The sequence below is a fragment of the Drosophila sulfurigaster genome, chromosome 3 (genome assembly GCF_023558435.1).
Source record: "Drosophila sulfurigaster albostrigata strain 15112-1811.04 chromosome 3, ASM2355843v2, whole genome shotgun sequence".
NCBI classification, from domain to species: domain Eukaryota; kingdom Metazoa; phylum Arthropoda; class Insecta; order Diptera; family Drosophilidae; genus Drosophila; species Drosophila sulfurigaster.
In genome coordinates, this window is record NC_084883.1 from 36,666,592 (window position 1) to 36,687,500 (window position 20,909).

General features: G+C 35.7%; 2 protein-coding genes and 4 non-coding genes across 7 annotated transcripts; all 6 read right to left on the reverse strand.

Moving 5' to 3' along the window:
• Positions 1-2,652: 2,652 nt before the first annotated feature.
• Positions 2,653-2,724, reverse strand: Trnae-cuc (transfer RNA glutamic acid (anticodon CUC)). The gene has a single exon. It is a non-coding gene; the product is annotated as a tRNA-Glu (tRNA).
• A 435-nt stretch (positions 2,725-3,159) lies between these two features.
• Positions 3,160-3,231, reverse strand: Trnae-cuc (transfer RNA glutamic acid (anticodon CUC)). The gene has a single exon. It is a non-coding gene; the product is annotated as a tRNA-Glu (tRNA).
• Positions 3,232-3,466: 235 nt separating this feature from the next.
• On the reverse strand, positions 3,467-3,538 carry Trnae-cuc (transfer RNA glutamic acid (anticodon CUC)). Its single transcript has one exon. It is a non-coding gene; the product is annotated as a tRNA-Glu (tRNA).
• Positions 3,539-4,525: 987 nt separating this feature from the next.
• Trnae-cuc (transfer RNA glutamic acid (anticodon CUC)) lies at positions 4,526-4,597 on the reverse strand. Its single transcript has one exon. It is a non-coding gene; the product is annotated as a tRNA-Glu (tRNA).
• A 9,600-nt stretch (positions 4,598-14,197) lies between these two features.
• On the reverse strand, positions 14,198-15,498 carry LOC133843841 (uncharacterized). Its single transcript, XM_062277577.1, has one exon. The coding sequence runs from the start codon at positions 15,214-15,216 to the stop codon at positions 14,296-14,298; it is 921 nt and encodes a 306-aa protein (XP_062133561.1). The 5' UTR covers positions 15,217-15,498; the 3' UTR covers positions 14,198-14,295.
• A 766-nt stretch (positions 15,499-16,264) lies between these two features.
• LOC133843705 (uncharacterized) lies at positions 16,265-18,042 on the reverse strand. Of its 2 annotated transcripts, none has more exons than XM_062277356.1 (3): positions 17,797-18,042; positions 17,571-17,747; positions 16,265-17,516 (listed from the first exon to the last, which is right to left on the reverse strand). In XM_062277356.1, the coding sequence occupies exons 1-3, from the start codon at positions 17,929-17,931 to the stop codon at positions 16,881-16,883; spliced, it is 948 nt and encodes a 315-aa protein (XP_062133340.1). In that variant the 5' UTR covers positions 17,932-18,042; the 3' UTR covers positions 16,265-16,880. The 2 variants fall into 2 exon arrangements, with proteins under 2 accessions (XP_062133340.1, XP_062133341.1); XM_062277357.1 differs by having other exon boundaries at positions 17,420-17,512.
• Positions 18,043-20,909: the final 2,867 nt, after the last annotated feature.

The window sequence follows — 20,909 nt, forward strand, 5'->3', positions numbered from 1 at the left end:
ACAAGGAATCACTCAACTATGTGTATGTATAGTATGTTATATAGTAATATATGTAGCATTATACAAGCTGAAAAAACACGCATCAACAATGGCAACATGAAGTGCATTTCAAATTTGTTGTTGTTATCGATTTTTATGTTGCCAAACAGAGATGACAATAGCCAGCACATGCTGCACTCAGGTGGCTGGCAAGTGCGACAGAGAGAGGCACAACACATGCTTTACTATATATAAACTGTAAATATTAAAAAATGCAAATGCGCCCGAGCCGAGTCGCAAGGGGACAATCAGGCGGTAAAGAACAGCGGGCAGAGGAAGACTGGAAGGCGGCAGCAGAATGCAAGGATGCAGCCACAGCAGCACCAACAGCATCCACAGCTGCCCCCCTCCCCTTCCACGCCCACATACGGCCACAATGCCCGAAAAATGCAACAGACTGAAGGCGCAGCCGAAAAACCCGAATGCAGCCCAAAAAAGGGTTGGACTACACTGAGAGAAATCTGTTGATAATAAAGCTGCTTTCGAGTAAGTATTTACATTCATTGAAAATGAGAATATGAAATTTGTAAATAATATTCAAAATTATAAACTATTAATAAACCATTATCCATATCGCTTAACGCTGAAAATCTTAGTAAAAAGAGATATTCTCAAAATTATTTGTTATTATATTTTCTTCAAGAAAAATAAAGAAATATAAATATTTTTATTATATTATTCTTCATTGGAGAAACTCTGCATATGTATAATGTAGTATTAGACCTATTATTATAAGGACAAATGAAACAAACGTATAATAGTTATTTGTTAAAATTCATTTTTGTCCATTTTTTAAATATTGCAGAATAATGAATCATTTTTCAAATTTATTTTTTTGTACATAGTTAGTTGATTTGTATACTTAAAAATAATTAAATATTACAATTATTTCTATTGAATTATAATCTTAACTGAAACTATTTAGGAAATAAGTTAACTCTGTACTATATACAAGTATACACAAAAATAATTATGAATCATTTTGAAATACTAATCTTAAATTAAATTATTTAAAAAAGGTAATTTAGTAGATGTGGTAGATAACTATTTTATAATTGTTAGATATTTTAATAAATTTCGTACAATAAAGATAGAATTATAAAAAGTATTTTAAATTATTCTCAATTTATAAATAAACCATAAAGATTGAATTATAAAAAGTATTTTAAATTATAGACTTAATATTATAATCTCAATTTATGTATTAACCTCTAACAAAATTTATTAAATTTATTTTGGAATTTCATGCGCTAAAATAATGTTGAACTTCATCCAGCTTTTTCTCAGTGTATTCCTTTTTTATACTTAAAAACTTACCACAGCTTCCCGTTCAACCCTAGTGTAATGGCAGGCAGCGGCCTTCTGCTACAGCGTTCAAAGGGCAGGAAGGAGGCGCCTTTTGCATGTCCTTGTCCAGCAAGAGCAGCAGCAACAGCAGAATCAGAAGCAGGAGCAGCAGCAGGAGTGGCAGCTGGCTCACCTAATGAAGCTGGGAGCCGCCGCTTGTCAATTGCAGGTGGTGACGTTGCTGCAAATGGTGGAGCAGGATGGGGATGCATCAGGTGTGGAACTGGCCATGTTCGATGTTGTCAGCAATTCAACCGCACAGGGACGATTGCCAATTTTAATGCATGTTATAGTCGGGAGTCAGAGGCAATATCCGCCATGCAGCGCCAAACGACAAAGCCTTTTGCATTTTTAAATAAAATTGCCTAGCAAATTTTTGAGTGGTTCGAGTTTTGGGTTGCGTTGAGTTTCCGAAATGAATGCGCATTTCATAAATGAAGTTTGCGGTTTGTTTCGCCACAAATGCAACGACGCATTCAAAAAGGGAGGATAACAAAAACAAAAAATCTCCTGACGGAAATGAAAAGATTTCAATGAGCATATGTTGGGTGCAGAAATCAAAGCGAACATAATTCATTCAGTAGTCAGATTTAGGGGTGCATATTCAATCTTAAGTAACATTAGATTATCAAATGATAAATGATTGCATTTTGAGTGGCAACTGGGCTTCTCTCATTTAGCATATTTCCTGTTGCCATTCGAGACATTCCGCCGGTCAAAAGCCATCAAAAATCAAATGTATAGTCTGTCTATATGTCTGTCTGTCTGTCAACGGAACCAGTTGCCTGGTAGACGACGACGCACTCCCCTCGCCTGTCACATTGCTTGCTGCTCATTCGCTGGAAATGGTATATCATTCATCAGCTAGAGCCAGAGTTGACAGCCCAATGCAGCAGCATTCATACGGTTCACAAATAAATACAGTAGACTCACACATAGACTCGAGTATGCAAGCACATTCGTATAACTGAATGAGGAAACAGTCTCCTCTCTCGTATAATATTCGAAATGGACATTGATGCATTGTTATGATACAAGTGGATAATGGCAATGCTTTATGGCGGGTGAAAATTTTTTAAATATTGCTCAGGAGAAAGGCAGACAACACGAATATAATTTAATTGTATTATTGTAAATTGAATAAAAATAAGATGAATAATATTTTTTACTACAATTCGAAAATCAAACATCCATATATAATTTAGAAACCAGAAACCACATTCTTAAAAGATTGCAAAAAGGAAACTAGTCAAATATCAACTTGTTTTCCCATACCAGGAATTGAACCCGGGCCTCCCGGGTGAGAGCCGGGTATCCTAACCACTAGACAATATGGGATAGTTATCTTCAACGGAAACTTCTACGAAATTTTAGAAAACATTTGACAAAAGATGTATCTTTTATTAAAATAAGAATTGGAAATATTTTAAAATTAGAGACGCAATTTTGTTTTTAATTTAAAGTAAAATTTCTTATACTATTATCCAAAATATGTGAGCAGTTAGCTCACATAATAACTTAATACATCTAACAATAATTCACATATTACTAAGATACTTCGAAATATAAACTAGTTAAAAGGAGTTACCACAAAAGCAATAAGAGAAATAAATCAATTTTTTCAAAATTTTTCAACGTATCGGACCAGATTTCATCTTTATCATGAATGTTAATATATATATATTATTATAATCGAACAATACATATCTATCATATCTCGGCAGAAACTTTAAGAACTAAACGCAACTTGACAAAATAAAACCTCAAATCGGTTTCCCATACCGGGAATTGAACCCGGGCCTCCCGGGTGAGAGCCGGGTATCCTAACCACTAGACAATATGGGATAGACGTTAATCACTAATACTACAACAGAATTTAAAACTAATTAAATAAAGGATATTACTAAAATTAGGAGAACAAAAACTTAAATGCAATACTTTTACGATAATTTCATTGTCTTTTAAATACAATATGCTTTTATATCATTAGAGGCAGTTTTTCTTTATATCAGCAATATCTAAATCTGAAAATAAAACTTAAAATTTATATAAAAACTAAAAAAATGAACCCTAGTTTGGTTTCCCATACCGGGAATTGAACCCGGGCCTCCCGGGTGAGAGCCGGGTATCCTAACCACTAGACAATATGGGATGGTTGAACACAGCGAGCACAAAACTAAACTTACACTAAAGGCAAACACAAAATAAATATCTATAAATAGATATTCCGTGATTATGCGGGCTCTTTTGCTCGCACAGTCAATGCATTGAATAATTGAGAAACAAGCACACAAAAGAAAACAAACAAAAGTCGCCGTTGTCCACAGCGAGCAGCAAACAGAAGCAGCAACAACAACAAGAGCCAGCATGACTTTGGGCTATGAATAAAAGAACGAGAGAGCAAGATTGACAAAGAGAGCTGCTGTTGTGTGGGCTTCAAGAGTAGAATGGGTATTTATTTTGTTGCATGCTTCGGCAAAGGATTCTTATTGTATTTTGTACAGTATTCACGTATGCACAATATATATAAAATATTGAAATTTAGCCTACGGAATTATACGAATGAATGTGAAACAATAAAAACCAAGGCACCCGCCATATGCAATGTAAATTTCAACTGCTCAACCACAACAGTAACAACAACAACAACAGCAGCAGCAGTCAGCTTGTGTGGGCGATGTTTGGGGGGAATTGTGGTGGACTGCATGTGGAATCTGGACTGCGTTCTTTTAGGGGGGGATGATGGCTTGAATGTGGCTGCATAAAGTAAAGTGCGGCACTCGACATATTGAAGCATATTAATTAAAAACATTTTCATTTATTAAAAGAGCAAGAGCCAGCCTCCAGCAACAGCTACAACAAAGAGGTAGCAACAAACAAAAGGGAAGGGTTCGCAAAATAAATATGTTTGGCAAACTGGCAAAACTGGCTGTGGATGCAACTGGCAATAGGCTGGACTTTAAATGAAAATATGCTAAATTTAAAAAGTAGCTTGGGAGAAACAAATACTTATTTTATAAGTGAACTAAAAACTTAACTATACTTGCTAAAAATACTTTTTAATAATGAAGATTATGTGAAAACAGAAAATATGACTATAATGTATGTATAAAATTTTAAAAAAGTAAATCTTAACGATTTCCCATACCGGGAATTGAACCCGGGCCTCCCGGGTGAGAGCCGGGTATCCTAACCACTAGACAATATGGGATGGATGAAATCACATAATTTAAAACGTGACTTGAAACCAAATATAAGATTAAAGATTTAAATTGGAATTTCTATAAATAGAAAACAACTAAAATAAACTAAAATTTCATTTTTAAATGGAATGAATTTAAAAAAAAGCAGACAAATCTTTAAAAATAGATTCTTCCTCTTTAAGAATGTTCCCTACACGAAATACCTCCAATATATTGCTATCGTTTTATAGTGATAATAATGTGAAAACTGTGTTGGACAAGTGCCTTTTCAATATTCATAGTTAAAGTATTAAATGACTTTCTCACTATGCAATTAGAAGCGATACCCGTAAACCAAAAACGTTGGAGAATGTTATTCAAAATTATAGTAGACGTCGTAATACAGAACCTAGAGTTATTCAGGCTATTTGCAAACTACAACTATTGCTCAAAGCTAGCACAAATAATCCATGCGTAGACCTATCATTTGGAGTGTATGAGATAGAGCGTGAGACATAGAGAGGGAGAAACTTTTGGAGCCCAGAGCAGCAGCAGTAAAGCGTACAATGGCTTTCAGTCGACGGGAGAATGGAGAGATGCTTCTCTTACATAGCACGATCAACAATTTGTCCCTAGTTAATTTTCATTGAATTTCAGCCGCAAGCGGAAGACGGGTTGCATTTTTATCTGGGAGACTGCATCGCTGCCTGCTAACAAATTACCCAACGTTGGCCATAATCGTAAGGCATACGAAGAGGCGACTGGAGGCTGTAGACTATAGAGACTGTAGAGTGTAGACTGCTGGCTGGAGACTGGAACACTGTAGACTACCGATTGGGAGACAGTGCAAAGTGGGACGTAACAAATATATGTAGTACCATAACATAAATTTAAATGATAATAGCGAAAACATACATTGCCAGATACTTTGTTGCTAATTGCAGCTGAGGACGACTTTTTGCTCTAATTGAAATACAACACAGCAAGCTCAAGAGAGGGCCAGGCCAGGCCAGGCCAGGCCAGGCTAGGCAGCAGCTATCAGCGGGGAGTATTCGATACTTGAACTTGTTTCTCTTTTGGCGCTACGCTAACTAGACGCCATTTATCATTCCGAACTGGGAAAACTCGATTTTCTACAGCCTCGTCGCGTTTGCAATGTGCGGTCCGCTCTTTAACTTTATTTCTTTACAGCGAAAATTAATTTTAATTATCAAAAGATTTCGCTGAAGCCCCCTTCAAACTTCTCTCACTCTCTCTATTTATCTGCTCTGCAATCAATATTAATATTTGTGACAGTTTCAGTTCCGTATTCAATTAATCTCAGTAGTTCTACATTATTTGTCAGGTATTCTTTGTATCAAATTCGTATTTTAATTTCTTCGCTCAATGATGAGGCATCTAAGGTCAGAGCTCTACAGAGCTCACTTCAATCCGAGGAATGCAACCGTAACTCTCGATTCCACGGCTGCATTTATAGAGCAAATCGAACGACGTTCCGCATTTCTGAAGCAACAGTTTTGCATTTTCAACGAAAAGATGTCCGCTCTGCAACAATCGATAAATCGCAATTACTGTGAAAATATGAACGAATTGAAATCGCGTTCAAATGCTGCAATCACGATGTCATCGAAACAAGCTCGGCTCTGGAAGAAGCGATTGTCCTTGCTGCTCCTTAAGGATAGCGAAATGCGTCAAACATAGTGTGTATGTCATAACAGAGTTTAGAGAAGACGCAGTGTACAGTTAGGTTTTATCTATACTCCATAGACAGTATAATTAGCTAGGTTTTTAAGCTTGGTCCTATTTTTGAAGTTTAAAGGGCATTAAACATTAAGATTGGGTCCAATTTTATAAATATTCAGCTAGGCGTATTAACCACAACTATTCGAATAAATTTACAGTTTATATATAATTTTTAAATGAGTAATTTTTATGTTGAAAAGGGAATTATTAATCACACATATTATTTAATTTAATTTTGATTTCCTTCTTGATTACTTATCTTGAAATGTTTTTTATTATTATTATTGCATTATGTACTTATGTACTGATATCTTTATTATGTTCGAAGCATCTCAACTTTTTAAGAAATCTGAGATCTCAATAAAATATAGTATTCCTTTAAAAGTTATTAAATGTTACTTTTCTAAAATTTTACGTGTCATTTTTTTTAAATTTTAAGGATTAAAACGTAAATTTTAATTTTAGTTCATATATCTATATATATTTATGTAATAAGAACACGGAAACCTTTATATGCACTATGTATAATATTTTAATACGTTAAGAAAATTGATATTTCTATGAAATATAGTATCAGAGTTATTAATTGATTTTTTTTTTAATTTTGCCTTTTATTTCTTTAAATTTTAATGATTAACACGTACATTTTTACTTTCTTACATATTTCAACATTTGTCTGATAAGAAAACGGAAATCTTTATAAAAGATATATAATACAATCCATATTGAAAACGATTCTTTAATAATAATAATAATACAATAATTTATTTTGAGGCTATTAGAAAATGGAAATCTTTATAAAAGACGTCCAATATTCTCTATTCCCCTTTGGTAAATTTCGTAATTTACTTCGAGACTATTAAGCCCTGAATTCTGAATGTGGTTTGATTTTCAATTTATATTAGGACTAGATATATTTATTAGAATTTGTAGAAAAAGTTACGCTTTGAAGATTTGAGGCACGTGTGTAACTCTTTAAAGTTGAACACTATATCTATACTGGAAGTTAGCTTCTCTTCCGCTTGTTTCCTCCACTTGTTCTCTCTCCATTTTCCTTGTTTATGTTTCCACGCGACAGCAATGTGACGTTGCCCTTGACCGTGGCATAAAGATGCGACTGCTGCGCTTTGACATTGAGGCAGGGCCAGGGTTGGGTGCAGTTCGACAGAGGGTTGTGGGGTGTGGTGAGGTTTGGTTTGCTTCGTTTAGAAAATGGCAACAGGAATGTGCGCAACAAAACAGAAATGCCAAGAAATAAGACAAACATAAAGGCAAGCACACACACACACACACACACACACTGATACACACACACAAACGCGTGAGATGTAAATGACGCTGACGCTGCCAACTCGTTGACTTTGTCGCCGCCAACAACAAATACAGCGACAACATCGACGACAACAACAACGACGACGATGACGATGACGATGACGATGATGACGACCCATATCCACACATATTAGAGACTGTTCCCTGGCAAGCAATAAAGTGGCGTCTCTGTCTGGCCAGAGTGTGAAAAGAGTGGCGCAAGCGGTGGGCGAGGGGAAGCACCTTCGATGCCACTTAGCATGCAACAATGTGCAAAGACTTTTGGCTCACAATTATCAAGGCAGTAGTGCGACTCATAGAAGACTCTGACTTTGGCTCTGACTCTCCGCTATCCTTCACCCCCTTCCTTCCTCTGGGCCACCCCCTCTTCCTGGTCACGTCGTAGTCGCTTTTGTGCCCCACTTGGAAATCACTTGCGCTTTTTTATGCATTCATCAAAATGAAAACAATACGAGTGCAAACTCATAAAAAGAATCCCATGTCTGAAAAGCATGACTAAAACTGCAAACTTGGCTATTTTTTATACGACTTATAGATACCCTATTAGCAGGTGTTATTCAAAAGTATTCACAAGAAATTAATAAAGGGAAAATTTGTATTCTAGAGTAACTGAAGAATTACATTTACATTTTTTAAGTGAAAATTAAATTGTAAAAACAATTTTAGTATTAAAACAAACATTAAAGTTTAGAATTAAAAATACATTAAATAAATATAAATATTAATAAATTAAAAATAAAATCAAAATTAAGTTCCTATTTATTTTTTATTACTTTCTTACATATGTAGCAAAAGTATAATATAACAATGTGTACTTGTGTTTTGTAATATTAGGGAATACTTAAGCATTCAAAAAATTATGTTTTCTAAAAAAAAAAAAAAAAAAAAAACTGAAATTCTGATAAATACATTTTTTAAAGGAAAATCATAATTCTTTTTTAAAAAATATAATCCTAAGGAAAAGTTTCTTGAATAAATAAATTTCTAAAATAATCGAATATTCTAAGAGCTATTAAATTGCTATTACATTATATACTTTTAATTTATTAACATCAATCGTCAACAACAGATTCAAATTTGATAGATATTTTTCCTGCTCTAATCATCAACACTTTCCATTACTTCTAGGATAGGGTATGCAAAAAAATTAAAACAGAATTCGCTAGAGTTTGTGCTTGGATTGTGGAAGGCGGGCTCGGCTTGGAAGGAAAGGGGCTAGGTTTATTTTTTTTGCTGTTGCCTGTGCTTTTGTCTGCAGTTGGAAGCAGCCGGGCAAAAGGCAAAACCACAAAACTAAACACGAACTGAATGCAAAATTCGCAACCATGCGTCATTAAACCTCAAGTGGCTGAGGGGCAATGGAGTGGAATGGGAAGGAAGGAGAGCCAGAGAGGAAGAGAGGAAGGTAGCTAAGAGGAATTGCTGCCGTTTCGGGGCACGCTTCGCCGAACGGTCATTAAGTGAGTCAGTCAGTTGGCAGTTCGAACTTCGAAGTTGCGACTGTGAATTGACCAGTTGCCAATGAAAACAAGAGAGAGAGGGAAAGAGAGAGAGAGAAGGAGACGGAGCCAGATAAAGAGAAGGAGACTAGCTTCAGCATTTACGCCTACGCAGACAACGTATTAAACTTTTTTTTTTCCTTTGGTACGGCACCTCGTGTAGAAAAAGAAGAGAAGTGGGAGAGCATGACTTGTAAGAGAGGATGGAGGCCGGCAAGGGGCAATTTAGGCAGGCCTAACGTCTGCGCTCGTTAAAAACAATCAACTTACTGAATGGGGAAGAGCGAGAGGGGGAACATGTGACCAGCCTCTGGTCGTTAAGCAGTAGCTGTGAAGGCGACGCTTAGTCATTAAAATCTATCTCTATATTGCACACTTAAAAACAGCTGTGTATGTGTGTGTGTGTGGAAATGTTGAAGAGTCTGTAAACAGTCCTTGGGACTGGGGCAACTCATATACGAGCAGTAGATCCATGCAATGATGATAGTCAAGCCTTGTTACGGCTTAAATTAAGTCTGTTTTTTTTTAGTAGTTGAACTTTGAGGCACCTAACGAACAAGCTAGGAAATACCGAATTCCTAAGCTACAGGTAAAACTGTGTACACTTTTTGAAGATAGAAGAAGGTCTAACACTAAAAACTAGTCTTTTCTGAACCATGATAAATGGAACACTATAAGAATAATATTGATAACGACTTAGTATAGGAAAGCTTAACTATTCTTTGATTAATATTAAAATGTGTACTTTTGCTATGATTAAAATCCTAATTTTAAATTTTTATACTTTTTAGTATCCCATAATATTAATAACAAAAACACCCAGTTTGAAAACCATGTTTAACTTATATTGATACAATACACATAGTTAATGAATTGTTGTTTAATATTAATATTATATTATTATATAGTCTTTAATTTAAATTTGATATTATTTCAACATTTCATCTGAATCACAAGTGGCGTATACGAAATATTCTTACTGTACTTAACCGGATATTAATCTAATCAACTAATCGTAAGTCTCTTTGGCTTCAGCAGTTGCTCTTAGAGAGCTTTAAGAACTTAAGACGAGTAACTATATTTTGCTGTTGCCATTTTTGATTTGCTTTGGCTGCTTTACTTTGCAGCTCATTAAACTTACAATCAAGCTTTGCTCTCTTTGGCCTCTCAATGCACAAATCCCTAATAAAAGCTTTTAGCTGTCGCTTTGCTCATGTTTTTTTCTCTTTTTTTGCTGTAGTTGTTGCTGCTGCTTATTTGTGTTTGTAAATGCAAAGCGCAAGAAGCAGAGTAAAACGAAATATCCTTGAGCGTGATCATCAATCTTCTTTTTGTGCTGTTGTCATTTTTTGCTGCTGCGCCTTTTAATACCCTGTAATTTAAAAAAAAAATGAGGGTAGCTTTATGACAAATAATTCTTCTACACATTAATAATGCAAGAATTACACTACTTATGTTAAAAATTGAATAGTACTTTCTTCTGAATTGCAAACAATAGAAATGATTAAATAATTTATGTAACTGATTAAAATGACTTCAAATTAGCGTAAAGGGTATTGCCATTTCGCTCTGTTCTATTAGCTACATTCTTACTTGTTTTGTATGTCACTCACTCACCATACACACACACACACATACATACTATAGTAGTTTTTTCCAGGCATTTTTATTGCTTTTGTGCCAAACGGCAGACGCCGCGTTGCCAACTCCCCCACAGGCGGCTGCCCAAGCATTGCAACAACAAAAGCTCTGCCAACTGCAGTTAGTCGTTGCCGTTGTCGTCGTTTTTGCTGTGTGGTGTTGTTATTGTTGTTGCTTTGCTCGTTTTTTGTGGATTTCACTTTTTTAGTCATTTCCATTTATTTTATTTGCAATTTTGACTTGAACTTTTTTAGCTTCCCACACTGCACACTTCCTTCCCCCTGGCAACCAATGCAGTCCACCGCTACCTTCAGCAGACGAGACATAAGAGCGAGCGAGGCGAAGAGCGCATTTCATTTGTTGTTTTATTTATTTGTAGTGGAGTGTATGTGTTTGTGTGTTTGTTTGTGTATGTTGGCGATGCAATGACCTCGAACTTCGTTTGCTGTGCATCTTTGAATTGTTGTTTTTTATTTTTGCATTTGGTTGCTGGGCTATTTATTGGCTTTTGGCTGCGGCTTCGTCCGTTTCGTTTAGTTGGTCAGTTAAAATGCCTCAGCGTGTAGGTGGAACGTGGTGGATGTTGTGTGGATTGTGGGGCAAAGGTGGCGCACAAAGTGTAACTAAGTTTTTATCTCTTACACTTTTCTGCCTCATTGGAAAGTTCAATTGACATGACTTAAGGTGCGAACTGTTGGCGTCGCTCTCTTTTTTCGCCTGCTCTTGAATAAAACTTTGACACAAAACTTTAGCTGGACCCAGTTATATATGTGTGTGTGTGTACAACTACTGCAATTGCACTGTGCGTGCGCCAGAGCGAGACGAAGATTGTGGGCAGCGGGTGTGCAAGTCAAAAGAATATTTGGTTTGTACTTTTGGCAGCTGTCCGCCGCCACAGAGAGACTGTGAGAGAGAAGGAGAGAGTGGTCTGAGTACTGGCGATAAAAATAGACTAAACGAACGGTCAAATTATGCTGGCAAGTTTTGCATTTTGTAAAGTTTTCGCAGTGCAAATTTGCAAACTTCCAACTTATAACTTATTTTATGGTATTAAGTTCTTACAGTGCAATGCACTGCACCGCACTGTACACTCTTCATCTCGCTCTAGCCCACTTTTTATCATTGCCAAAAACTAAATCGCATGCGGCGTTTCATTTTTTGTTTTCTTCTTTTGGTTGCCCACACAAGAAATCAATAAAACGCTACTGCTCAACACACACGCATACAGTGACAAATACGAGCTGGCATTACAACTACTACAAATGCAACTAGATACACACAGACGCAGACAGATTTACTCAACCCTTTACACCGACAGCAATAAAAACTGCAATAATATTCGTCAGTATGCATGTGAGTGTGTGTGCAAAAAAGAAACTCCACTGACGCAGCAGCCGCTGCTCCAAACGAATTGACTCTCTTTTGCGCTCGCTCTCCCATTTACACACACACACACGCGAGCAAAAGTCCCCCAGCTGCACTCGTAAAGCGCTCTCCAACTGGTTCGCTCGCGTGCAGTCGCTGCGCTTCTGCCGCCGCGTCGTAGACGTCGACGGCGACGTCGTCGTCTGCTGCGACGGCATTCTGCGGCTGCTCTCGAAATCTAAATTTCAAGTTCGTCTCCTGCAATTTATCAGAGAGTTTTGCTGCGTTTTGCACTTTTTGGCCCAACTTCGGATTTGGTTAGCCCTCTTCATAACAGCACTTCAAAACAACTCAGCCACCGCCACCGCCACTGCCGACGCCGCCGCCCTCGTTTTGGCCAGCTTCGCAGTCGGTTAATTTCTGCATCTATGCTGTGGGCTCGCTTTTATGGGCAAGCGCAGAGCAGAGAATTAAAAAACGAGCGCGCGTCGCACGTCGCAACCTTCCAAAAACTCACAACTCTCGTTCTGGTTGAAAATGAAACCGGATTTCTTTTTGATTTTGTTGTTTGTGCCCTCTCGGTATTTTTGTATTCCCACCAAACCCATCAGATAAAGGGGTATTATAGCTTAGTGCTAACTGGCAATTTAAAGCTCACATCTGTCTGACCGTCTGATTAAATACCTAGAACTCAGACACTTTGAAGCTTTGGCAAAGTATTCAATCTTTTGGGAATTCATAAAAGCTCTATAACGGGTATCTTATAGTCGAGCACAGCCGACTTTACCTTTTTCTCCATTTTTTAGAAGTTTGTCTTGAGCCTTTTTGCCTCTTTTTCATATTTGACTGAGTTTTTGGAATGCAGTTTTATTGTATTTCACCTTATTTCAGTTTATTTTGTTCTTTGTTGCAATTTGCTTTTAAGAGTAGTTCTTTTAATTTTATTTTTCTTGTTTGGTCTGCACTCGCAGGCTTGATTCACAGAGTTTCCGTGTAGTATTTTTGCATATCCACGTAGTAGACGGGTTTTGTTTCTTTTTGTTTTCTCATTCGAAAATAAAAGAAAAACACTTTTTTTGTATAACTTTGTTTTGGTTTTTGAAATGAAACTGGTTTTCCTCTCCGCTTCGCAAGAGATTTCTTGAATGGTTTAGACTAAACAGCTGAATGGCGGCTATTTCTGGATTACTATCTAAGGGCGTTACTTTGTTCTGTTCTGTTCTGTTCTGTTTCGTTTCTCCTTTTGCTACGATTATCTCGGTTTAGCGTAAACGCGCCTTAAGGAATCAGATATGAATGAAAAAGCTTTTTCTATCTTTTTGTTTCCTTGTTGCTTTCATCTTTGATGCGGCCAAGCGATTTAACTGCTTGGTAACTTCATCTCTGGTTGGCCCTTTCTTTATTGGCTTTGCTACTCCTCAGAGTAACCCTAGAGGGTTTGTCCCCTCCTTGCAGCCTAGGGATTTTCACTTTACTCAGCTGCATTTCCTCTTAAATTGCACTTGAAGAATAACAAAAGTACAAGATACAGTTAAGAGCTTTGTAAAAAAAGGATATAGCTAAATATTTGACTTGCATGAAGAGGAATAATTTTGATTAACTTGGGAATTGAAAGCTTAGTTACAAATAAAATACAGCTAATCATATTTAACAATATGCTTGCGACTTAAAAAGTTAGTCAAGCTTAATTTATTATTTCTTATCGATATTATTGCTTAACTTCTGAACCAACCAACTTTATAAATTATTTTCATTGTTTAATATCCCATATGAAATCAGATAACACAATTTATAATTCTTTCTTATAGATTTCTATTACATAAATTATGTTTCAATAAATCCCATAATCCCAATTTTCAATGCATATCCTTAAGAATTTCATTCAATAAAAATCTTTAATCTTTATTCTAGCAGTAATCGTTTATTTTCCCTTTTTAAGTAAGTAAGAGTAAATATTAGTTTACAAAGTCTAAATTCACTTTAATAAAGTAATTGACTTTATTAAGCCTAATAAACTTTTCTTTTTAAAAATGTTCTATTGCATACTAGAATTATTCATTTGAATTTATTTCTATATGATGCTCTTAACTATAGTTTATTATTATTCTTTAATATCCCGTATATTATTTATTTTGTAGTCCCGTAATTTATTTTTCGTTAAACACCAAAGACATTGAAGCATGTTGCTGTTTATCTTTTAGCTGATCCTGCCTTGAACGCGATCCTGAGACGCGATTGATGTCGACGCTAAAGAGCTGGAAATTAACGTCCAACTTGCGCACATTTAGAGTGACAATGATGCAATAGAGAAGCAGGAAGAGATGCTTGGCACGCAGCACATAAGAGGCGCCCATGTTACTAGGAAAGAGAGGAGCATCCCAAGCACAGTCATAGAGAAAGTATGCTCCATCATTAGCACTATAGCCAAAGGCGAGATAATGATGCTGACACTCGAGGATGCCGAGCTGGAAACGTGTGAAGAAATAGTTGAGGGACTCAAAGAGTCCCATATTCCGAGCACTAGGTGAATTGTAAAGCTGTCCAAAGCAGTCTAGCTGAGCATGAACCATGAAACGAATGTTCAGGAACTCGCAGTCCAGCGAGAGATCAGTCAACTTCAAATGTGAGCTATTAAATCTGCGCTGCTTCAGACTCTCCCTGTAGTATTTATCCCCATTGAGCACAATGGCATCGAGTAACTTGGGTGTCCAATCCTTGAGGTCACGAAAAGCGCTCGCTGCACAACAAGCGACCACACAACAAGCCAAAGTCTGACGACCCCTCGACTGTGCCTCAAAGCAGTTGGCACTCGGGTGAAGGCCACCCCAGAGGGACCAGAGATGCTCACTGATCTCCACATCGTAATTATACCACTTGCTCTCCGCTCTCAACTGTCTGATGACTCCCTCCAGGTTCCGGCTGAGTCTCCGACTCCAGATGGGCAACGCAGCTGGCGGAGTTAGCCAAATTCGTGTCTCGCATCGCGCTGCCAAAGGTGAATTGCGATGCACTTCCCTTAAAATACCTGCGATAATGCTCGATGCTCCGCTGCTTTGTTTGTGAAGCATTCTTTTCCACCTTTGGACACTCCTGAAGTAGAATCAACTTCCGCCTCACGGGTGGATGCAGTGGTCTTAGATCGGTACAGTAGGCACTCGGTAACAGTTCACGCACAAAGTTGGGCGTGTATCGCGAAGACATTGCGAAGGCGGTTTTGCATTCTAGAATTTTGACAAATTTCACATGGGACAAAAAAAAAGGGTACGGTAAAAAGTCAAATAACTGCAGAGACTAAAAATGGACTACTAAATTTAAAAAAATAAATATATTTTTAACTATTGTGTACTTAAAAATAATTTCTGAGTTTAAACATATAGACTACTAAGAAAATAATTGTCAACTAGGAAAATAAAAGATATTTGTACAGTAGATAACGACGCTATAAGCGTCGTCCGAAGAAAACTCGATGTTTTGGTTGGTCCCCATACAAATGAAGTTGATCAAAAAACTAATTTGTTTTATTTAAAAACCTATTACGAACATAGAAATCATAAAATAAACAACATTTTTTGTTCCTCCTTTTGGTTAATGTGTCTTCCGGATATAACGACGGTCCCTTGAAAGTCGCTATAACCGGATTCTACGGTATTTGCAAGTATTATACAAATCGGAGAAATCTCGCATCAGCTCTAAAGTCCATTCTTATCTATTGTTTAGACACTATTGTTTTTTAATTATATTTATTTTTGAAATCATTAAAATTATACGTAAAAAAAAAATATAAATAAAAAATATAGTTCATGATTAAATACATACATATAATTCTTTTGATAAATCACCATCCAATCCCATCATGAATGCATTTTTACAAAATATTTAAAAACTACTCTTCTGCTGAATAGTACATAAATTTTATTTATAGTATTGTAATATTTATGCTTTTGGTTTTCATAAGAAAAACATAACGTTAATACATCTAATTAAATAATATCCTTTCTGATAAATTCTTAGGATCTAATCCAAAAAACCAACGATTACTATTTAAGGAATCCTTAATACCAAAATGAATAAATTTTCAAGAAATATTTAAAAATTACTGTTTCACTTTATAGTACATTCACATTTATTCATTTAAAGTACAAATTCATATTTTGATTTACATTTCATTACTTATAAAGAAAACAATTATAAAGAATTATATGCATGTTTTCGAAAACTAAGAAACTACAGAAAAATCCTCTTCTTCTATATAAACTTTCATTACGATCCAATTCCATACTAATCAAGAAATCATTAAAAATTCTCTTCTGCTATATAAACTTTCATTACGATCCAATTCCATACTAATTGAAGAATCATTAAAAAATACTTTTCTTTTTTGTAGTGCTCCATTAATATCCCATTCAAAGCCTCAACTTCCATCTTCAGAAAAGATCCCAAAGCATTTACCACATAATTTGAAATACTTGAGAATTTATTAAATAACGTTTATCGGCCATCAGTTGACAGACGAAGAGACAGACACACAAATTTTGACTTGGCCACACCTTTATGGCTTTCTCAATTTCCGAGTTTGCCGTATGCAAAAAGTATTCGATATGATAACGAGGTAGCAGGGCAACAATCACAGTAATTGTGGTCCTTCGACCAAGTAAAATTACCAACTTGAAGATTTCATTTTGGAACAGCGACGAGACGAAGAGCGAAGAACGAAGAAGCCTACAATTTTAGCTCATTTATTGTGCACACCTCGTTTCTGGAGTTGAGAGCGAGACGCGTGAATTTCCATCTCGATTTGAGAGAGTCTCTGTCCGATTTGTTTACGCATTGATTGAAGTATCATCATCTCTTTAAAGGTCTTCTCCCTATTGATTAGTGTTTGATTGTATTTCATGTAGAATTCTTGCATTTTCAAATCTAAACTGTTGAACTGGCAGCATTCATTATTCTTCAGAGTTTTGGAGTCTTGTCCAATAAATTTATTCAATGAATTCTCTCCTACATCATCTACTGCATATTCTTCTTCATCAGAACTGATAAAACTATGCTGCTTCATATAGTAACGATGTATTTTTAGCAGATTTTTGCGAAAGTCCGTCCAATTTATATTGCCGGAATTGTTGTCCAAAGCTTTGTTAAATTGTTGAATATAGTTAAGAATCTTTGGCATATCGAAGGAGCCATTTTCTAAAGTATTCTTTTTATTTTCCCAGCTTAATTTTAAGCCCTTCTCTATGCGCAAATCTTTAATGCCAGGCGATCGATAAACGCAACTTGATTGCTCTGTGTGTTCTTCTATTTTTTCTGGAGGCATATAATCTCTTTTTATGAACGCCTCTTGATTTTCAGTATACTTTCGTATGCCTTTCTGAAAGGTTAAAAATATATATCCTATAATAATAATATTGAATTTCAGACCTACCTCGATCAGCAATCCCTTTGTTTCAGCGTAGTTTGGATCTAATCTTAACTGTTCAGCAAATTCATTGATCGTCTGCAGCACCAATTCTTCCCTTTTTCGGCAAATATTCTGCTGACTATCTCCGATAACTTCACTCATTTTTGGCTTATGGCAAGAAGTGCACTTTCTAATACCTCGCTGTAAATACATTTCAGTTTAAATAATTTCAAATATCTTAATCTTTTACCTCTGAGAGTATGCCTTTTTGCTGAACTTTCTTTGAACTGGAGATCTGTTCCATCGGCTCTTCTTCCCTGCACTGTTCTATAACTATATCACCTATATTTCTTGCATCTATAAAGGTGTGCTTCTGTTTATCCATAGTAGAATAAAATGTATTTCTATTTAGGTTTCAAATTGATTTTTTTACTTGAATTTTGTCTATTTTTGGTTTGATTAGATTGACGTGACTGACAGAAATTGTAGGGAATACATGAAAGACTTAAAATTATATGGAAATATTATTTTGTGGACATGAAGAGTTGTAAAAGTTTTATGAATATTTTTTGTGTTAATCGAATAGGAATAATCAGGGATGAAAAATAATAAATGTGGTTAAATTAGGACTTTAAGTTTAGGTTCTTTTTCAGCTTGGCATGTTAATCTGGATACTCTGTATAAAGTTATAGTATTCGCAGAAAATCGTTCAAATTTAAAAGAGAATACATTTTAACAAAAAGAATAAAACAATGGTCATTACTTCTATTGTATTCAGTATTTTTATAAAACAAAACTTAATAAAAAAACCTTTTTTCAAAATCTAATTACAATCCCAATAGTTACTCATAAAACTCTCTTTGAAACTCTCAATCTTAATCTGAATTGTTGTGTAACAAAAAAAGGAAAAACAATAATCATTACTTCTATTGTATTCAGTATTTTCACAAAACAAAATTTATTTTGTTTTTTTTCTTTAAATCTCAATTTTTATTTAAATTTTGTTTCGAAACTCTGCTCAATCTTTATCTGATTGTTAGATGACTGCAAACTTTTTGTATCAATTATCGGGGATACGAGAAGGTTCCGCTACAACTGTGATGGGGAGTGGTCAAAAAGAACAAAAAGAGAAGAGTTCGCCTCATAAGAACAAGTGCCGCAAGCGAGTATGAATATGAATACGAATATGAATACAAGAATGAGTGAGTGAGTGTGAGTGTGCGAATGGTACTGACACCAGTAAATGAGTGAAGAGTAAATGAAGTTCGCGTTGCAGCAACGCATTAGCGAAACCGATAATTTAAGGCATCGTAAACACGTCGTAAATTTTGCACAGGCAAATTTAGGCTTTAATTTTCTATAAAAGACAACGTCTTGCTTTCGTCTCGGTTGGGGCATTCCACAAAGTGCCTACCGCCCCCTTTTCCCTCTTTCCCCTCTTTCGCTTCTCTCTCTCTTTCCCTACTCTGCATGCAACTGCAGCACGTAATTACAGCCCATTAATTTTTGTGTGTTGCTGTTTTTGCTGCTGCTGTTGTTGCCGCTTCTTTTGCTGCTGCCTCTTTCACTTGGCGCATGCATGATAAGTGCCACTTGCCCGGCCCACAGACTCCACAAAGAACTCGGTAGCAGGCCAGACCCGAGATCTGCCCCCCTCCTCCTCCTCCCCTCTTCTTTTCTTTCCCATTTCTTTGCTGCAACTCCATCTCCAACTCCAACTTCAGCTGCAGTTCCAACTCTTGGCTCTTTGTCGAGGTGTAACCTATATTTTTCTGTTATTTTTAATTAGAGCCTTTGTCTGCGTTCTCTGTTGTCTGTTGTCTACTGTCTGTTGTCTGCTGCTGCCTACCACCGTTGATTATTGTGCAGCATGTGGCAACTGCGTGAATTACACACACGTTGCAGCCCCAAATTGAGGCAGCATTGGCATTCCAGCTAGTAATTACATAACTCGCAGCTGGAACTCTGCTTCAGCTCTCTAGCTGAAGCAGATTCTCCCTCTATCCGTGTCTCGTGATGGGTTAATCAATTTATTTAAATGCTTAATGCTAAATGCTAATGAGCCTAATTGCACAGTATCCTGCGATTGTTATCCTCACACAACTGATGGCAGCTTAAATGCCACCGATTCTCAGTTCTCAGTTTCTCAATGGAATGCTACAGCTATAAACAAATTAACTGAACAATTTTAGTGAGACGTCGCCTATGTCTCTAGCTCTAAGTGTGCGATTGCGTAATTTTACTGTCTTCAGTAGCGGATATACTTAGCAGTTAAATTACTTTTAAGCACATTGTTAACCAAGTGAAAAATGCGCTTGAAATGCGGATCTCTCTAACACATTACATTTTAATGAAAGATCTATTAGATATGCTTAAGACATTTGGGTTTGAATTTAGAATGCTTTCTTGATGGTACACTAAGAAAAAAGACCGAGCTATAAATTCAAGAACATTTGTCCTGAAAACTCTGCTATTGAAATAAAACCACTTTAAGAACAAATTATAAAAACTAAGAACATTAGTCTAAAAAATAAGAGAGAAGGTCCTGGGCTGAAATGCTGAGCTAATCAATGATAAATATTTTGCAAGTAAAGTGATCAACATACAACTGACTAACTAAGAGCGCTAATTAAATCTGAAAATGACAAAAGAATAAATAATAAGATTTTTGGTCTTAAGACTTAAAGATTTCTTCTTCTTATCAATAAGAAATTGGGGTTTATATCTTTTGAAATTTTCTTAAAATCAAGATGTGTTTTCTAACATTAGAATTTTCATGTTCTTGACGCACTGTTGAGGAAAAAATTCTTAGTATGAAGACCTAAATCTTGATTTTAAATTTTTTTTTGTTTATACTAAACTTATCTAAATTAAAAGTCTTTTCGACAATAATTGAAATATGTTTGAAACTTAACATAGTATCGAAATTTTTAAAATAACAATATTGTCATCTTAAACCTTACTAACAAACGGAATCATACAAAGTTATTATCTGTATTGTCAAAGTAATTAATCGCGATTTGTGGAGCTCTTAACATTAAGCATGAAATTTAAACTCGCTAGACTACTGCAATTAATTGTTTGCATGTTATAAGTACTCATAATTATAATCATGAATTTCAAATTACAGTTTTTTTCTTTATGCATTCGCATAGTTAGCTTATAAATTTTCTAAAAATTTAAAAAAAATCATAACTCGTAATATGGTTTATACAAAATTTAAAAAAAAAAAGGGAACTCTCATTATAGTTCGTTGAAATCTTAGTTCCATGCATTCGCAATGCGAATTTCGCATACATTTTCTATAAATTTAAAAAAAATTACAACTCGTAACCAATTTTCTAAAAATTTAAAAAAAAAGTG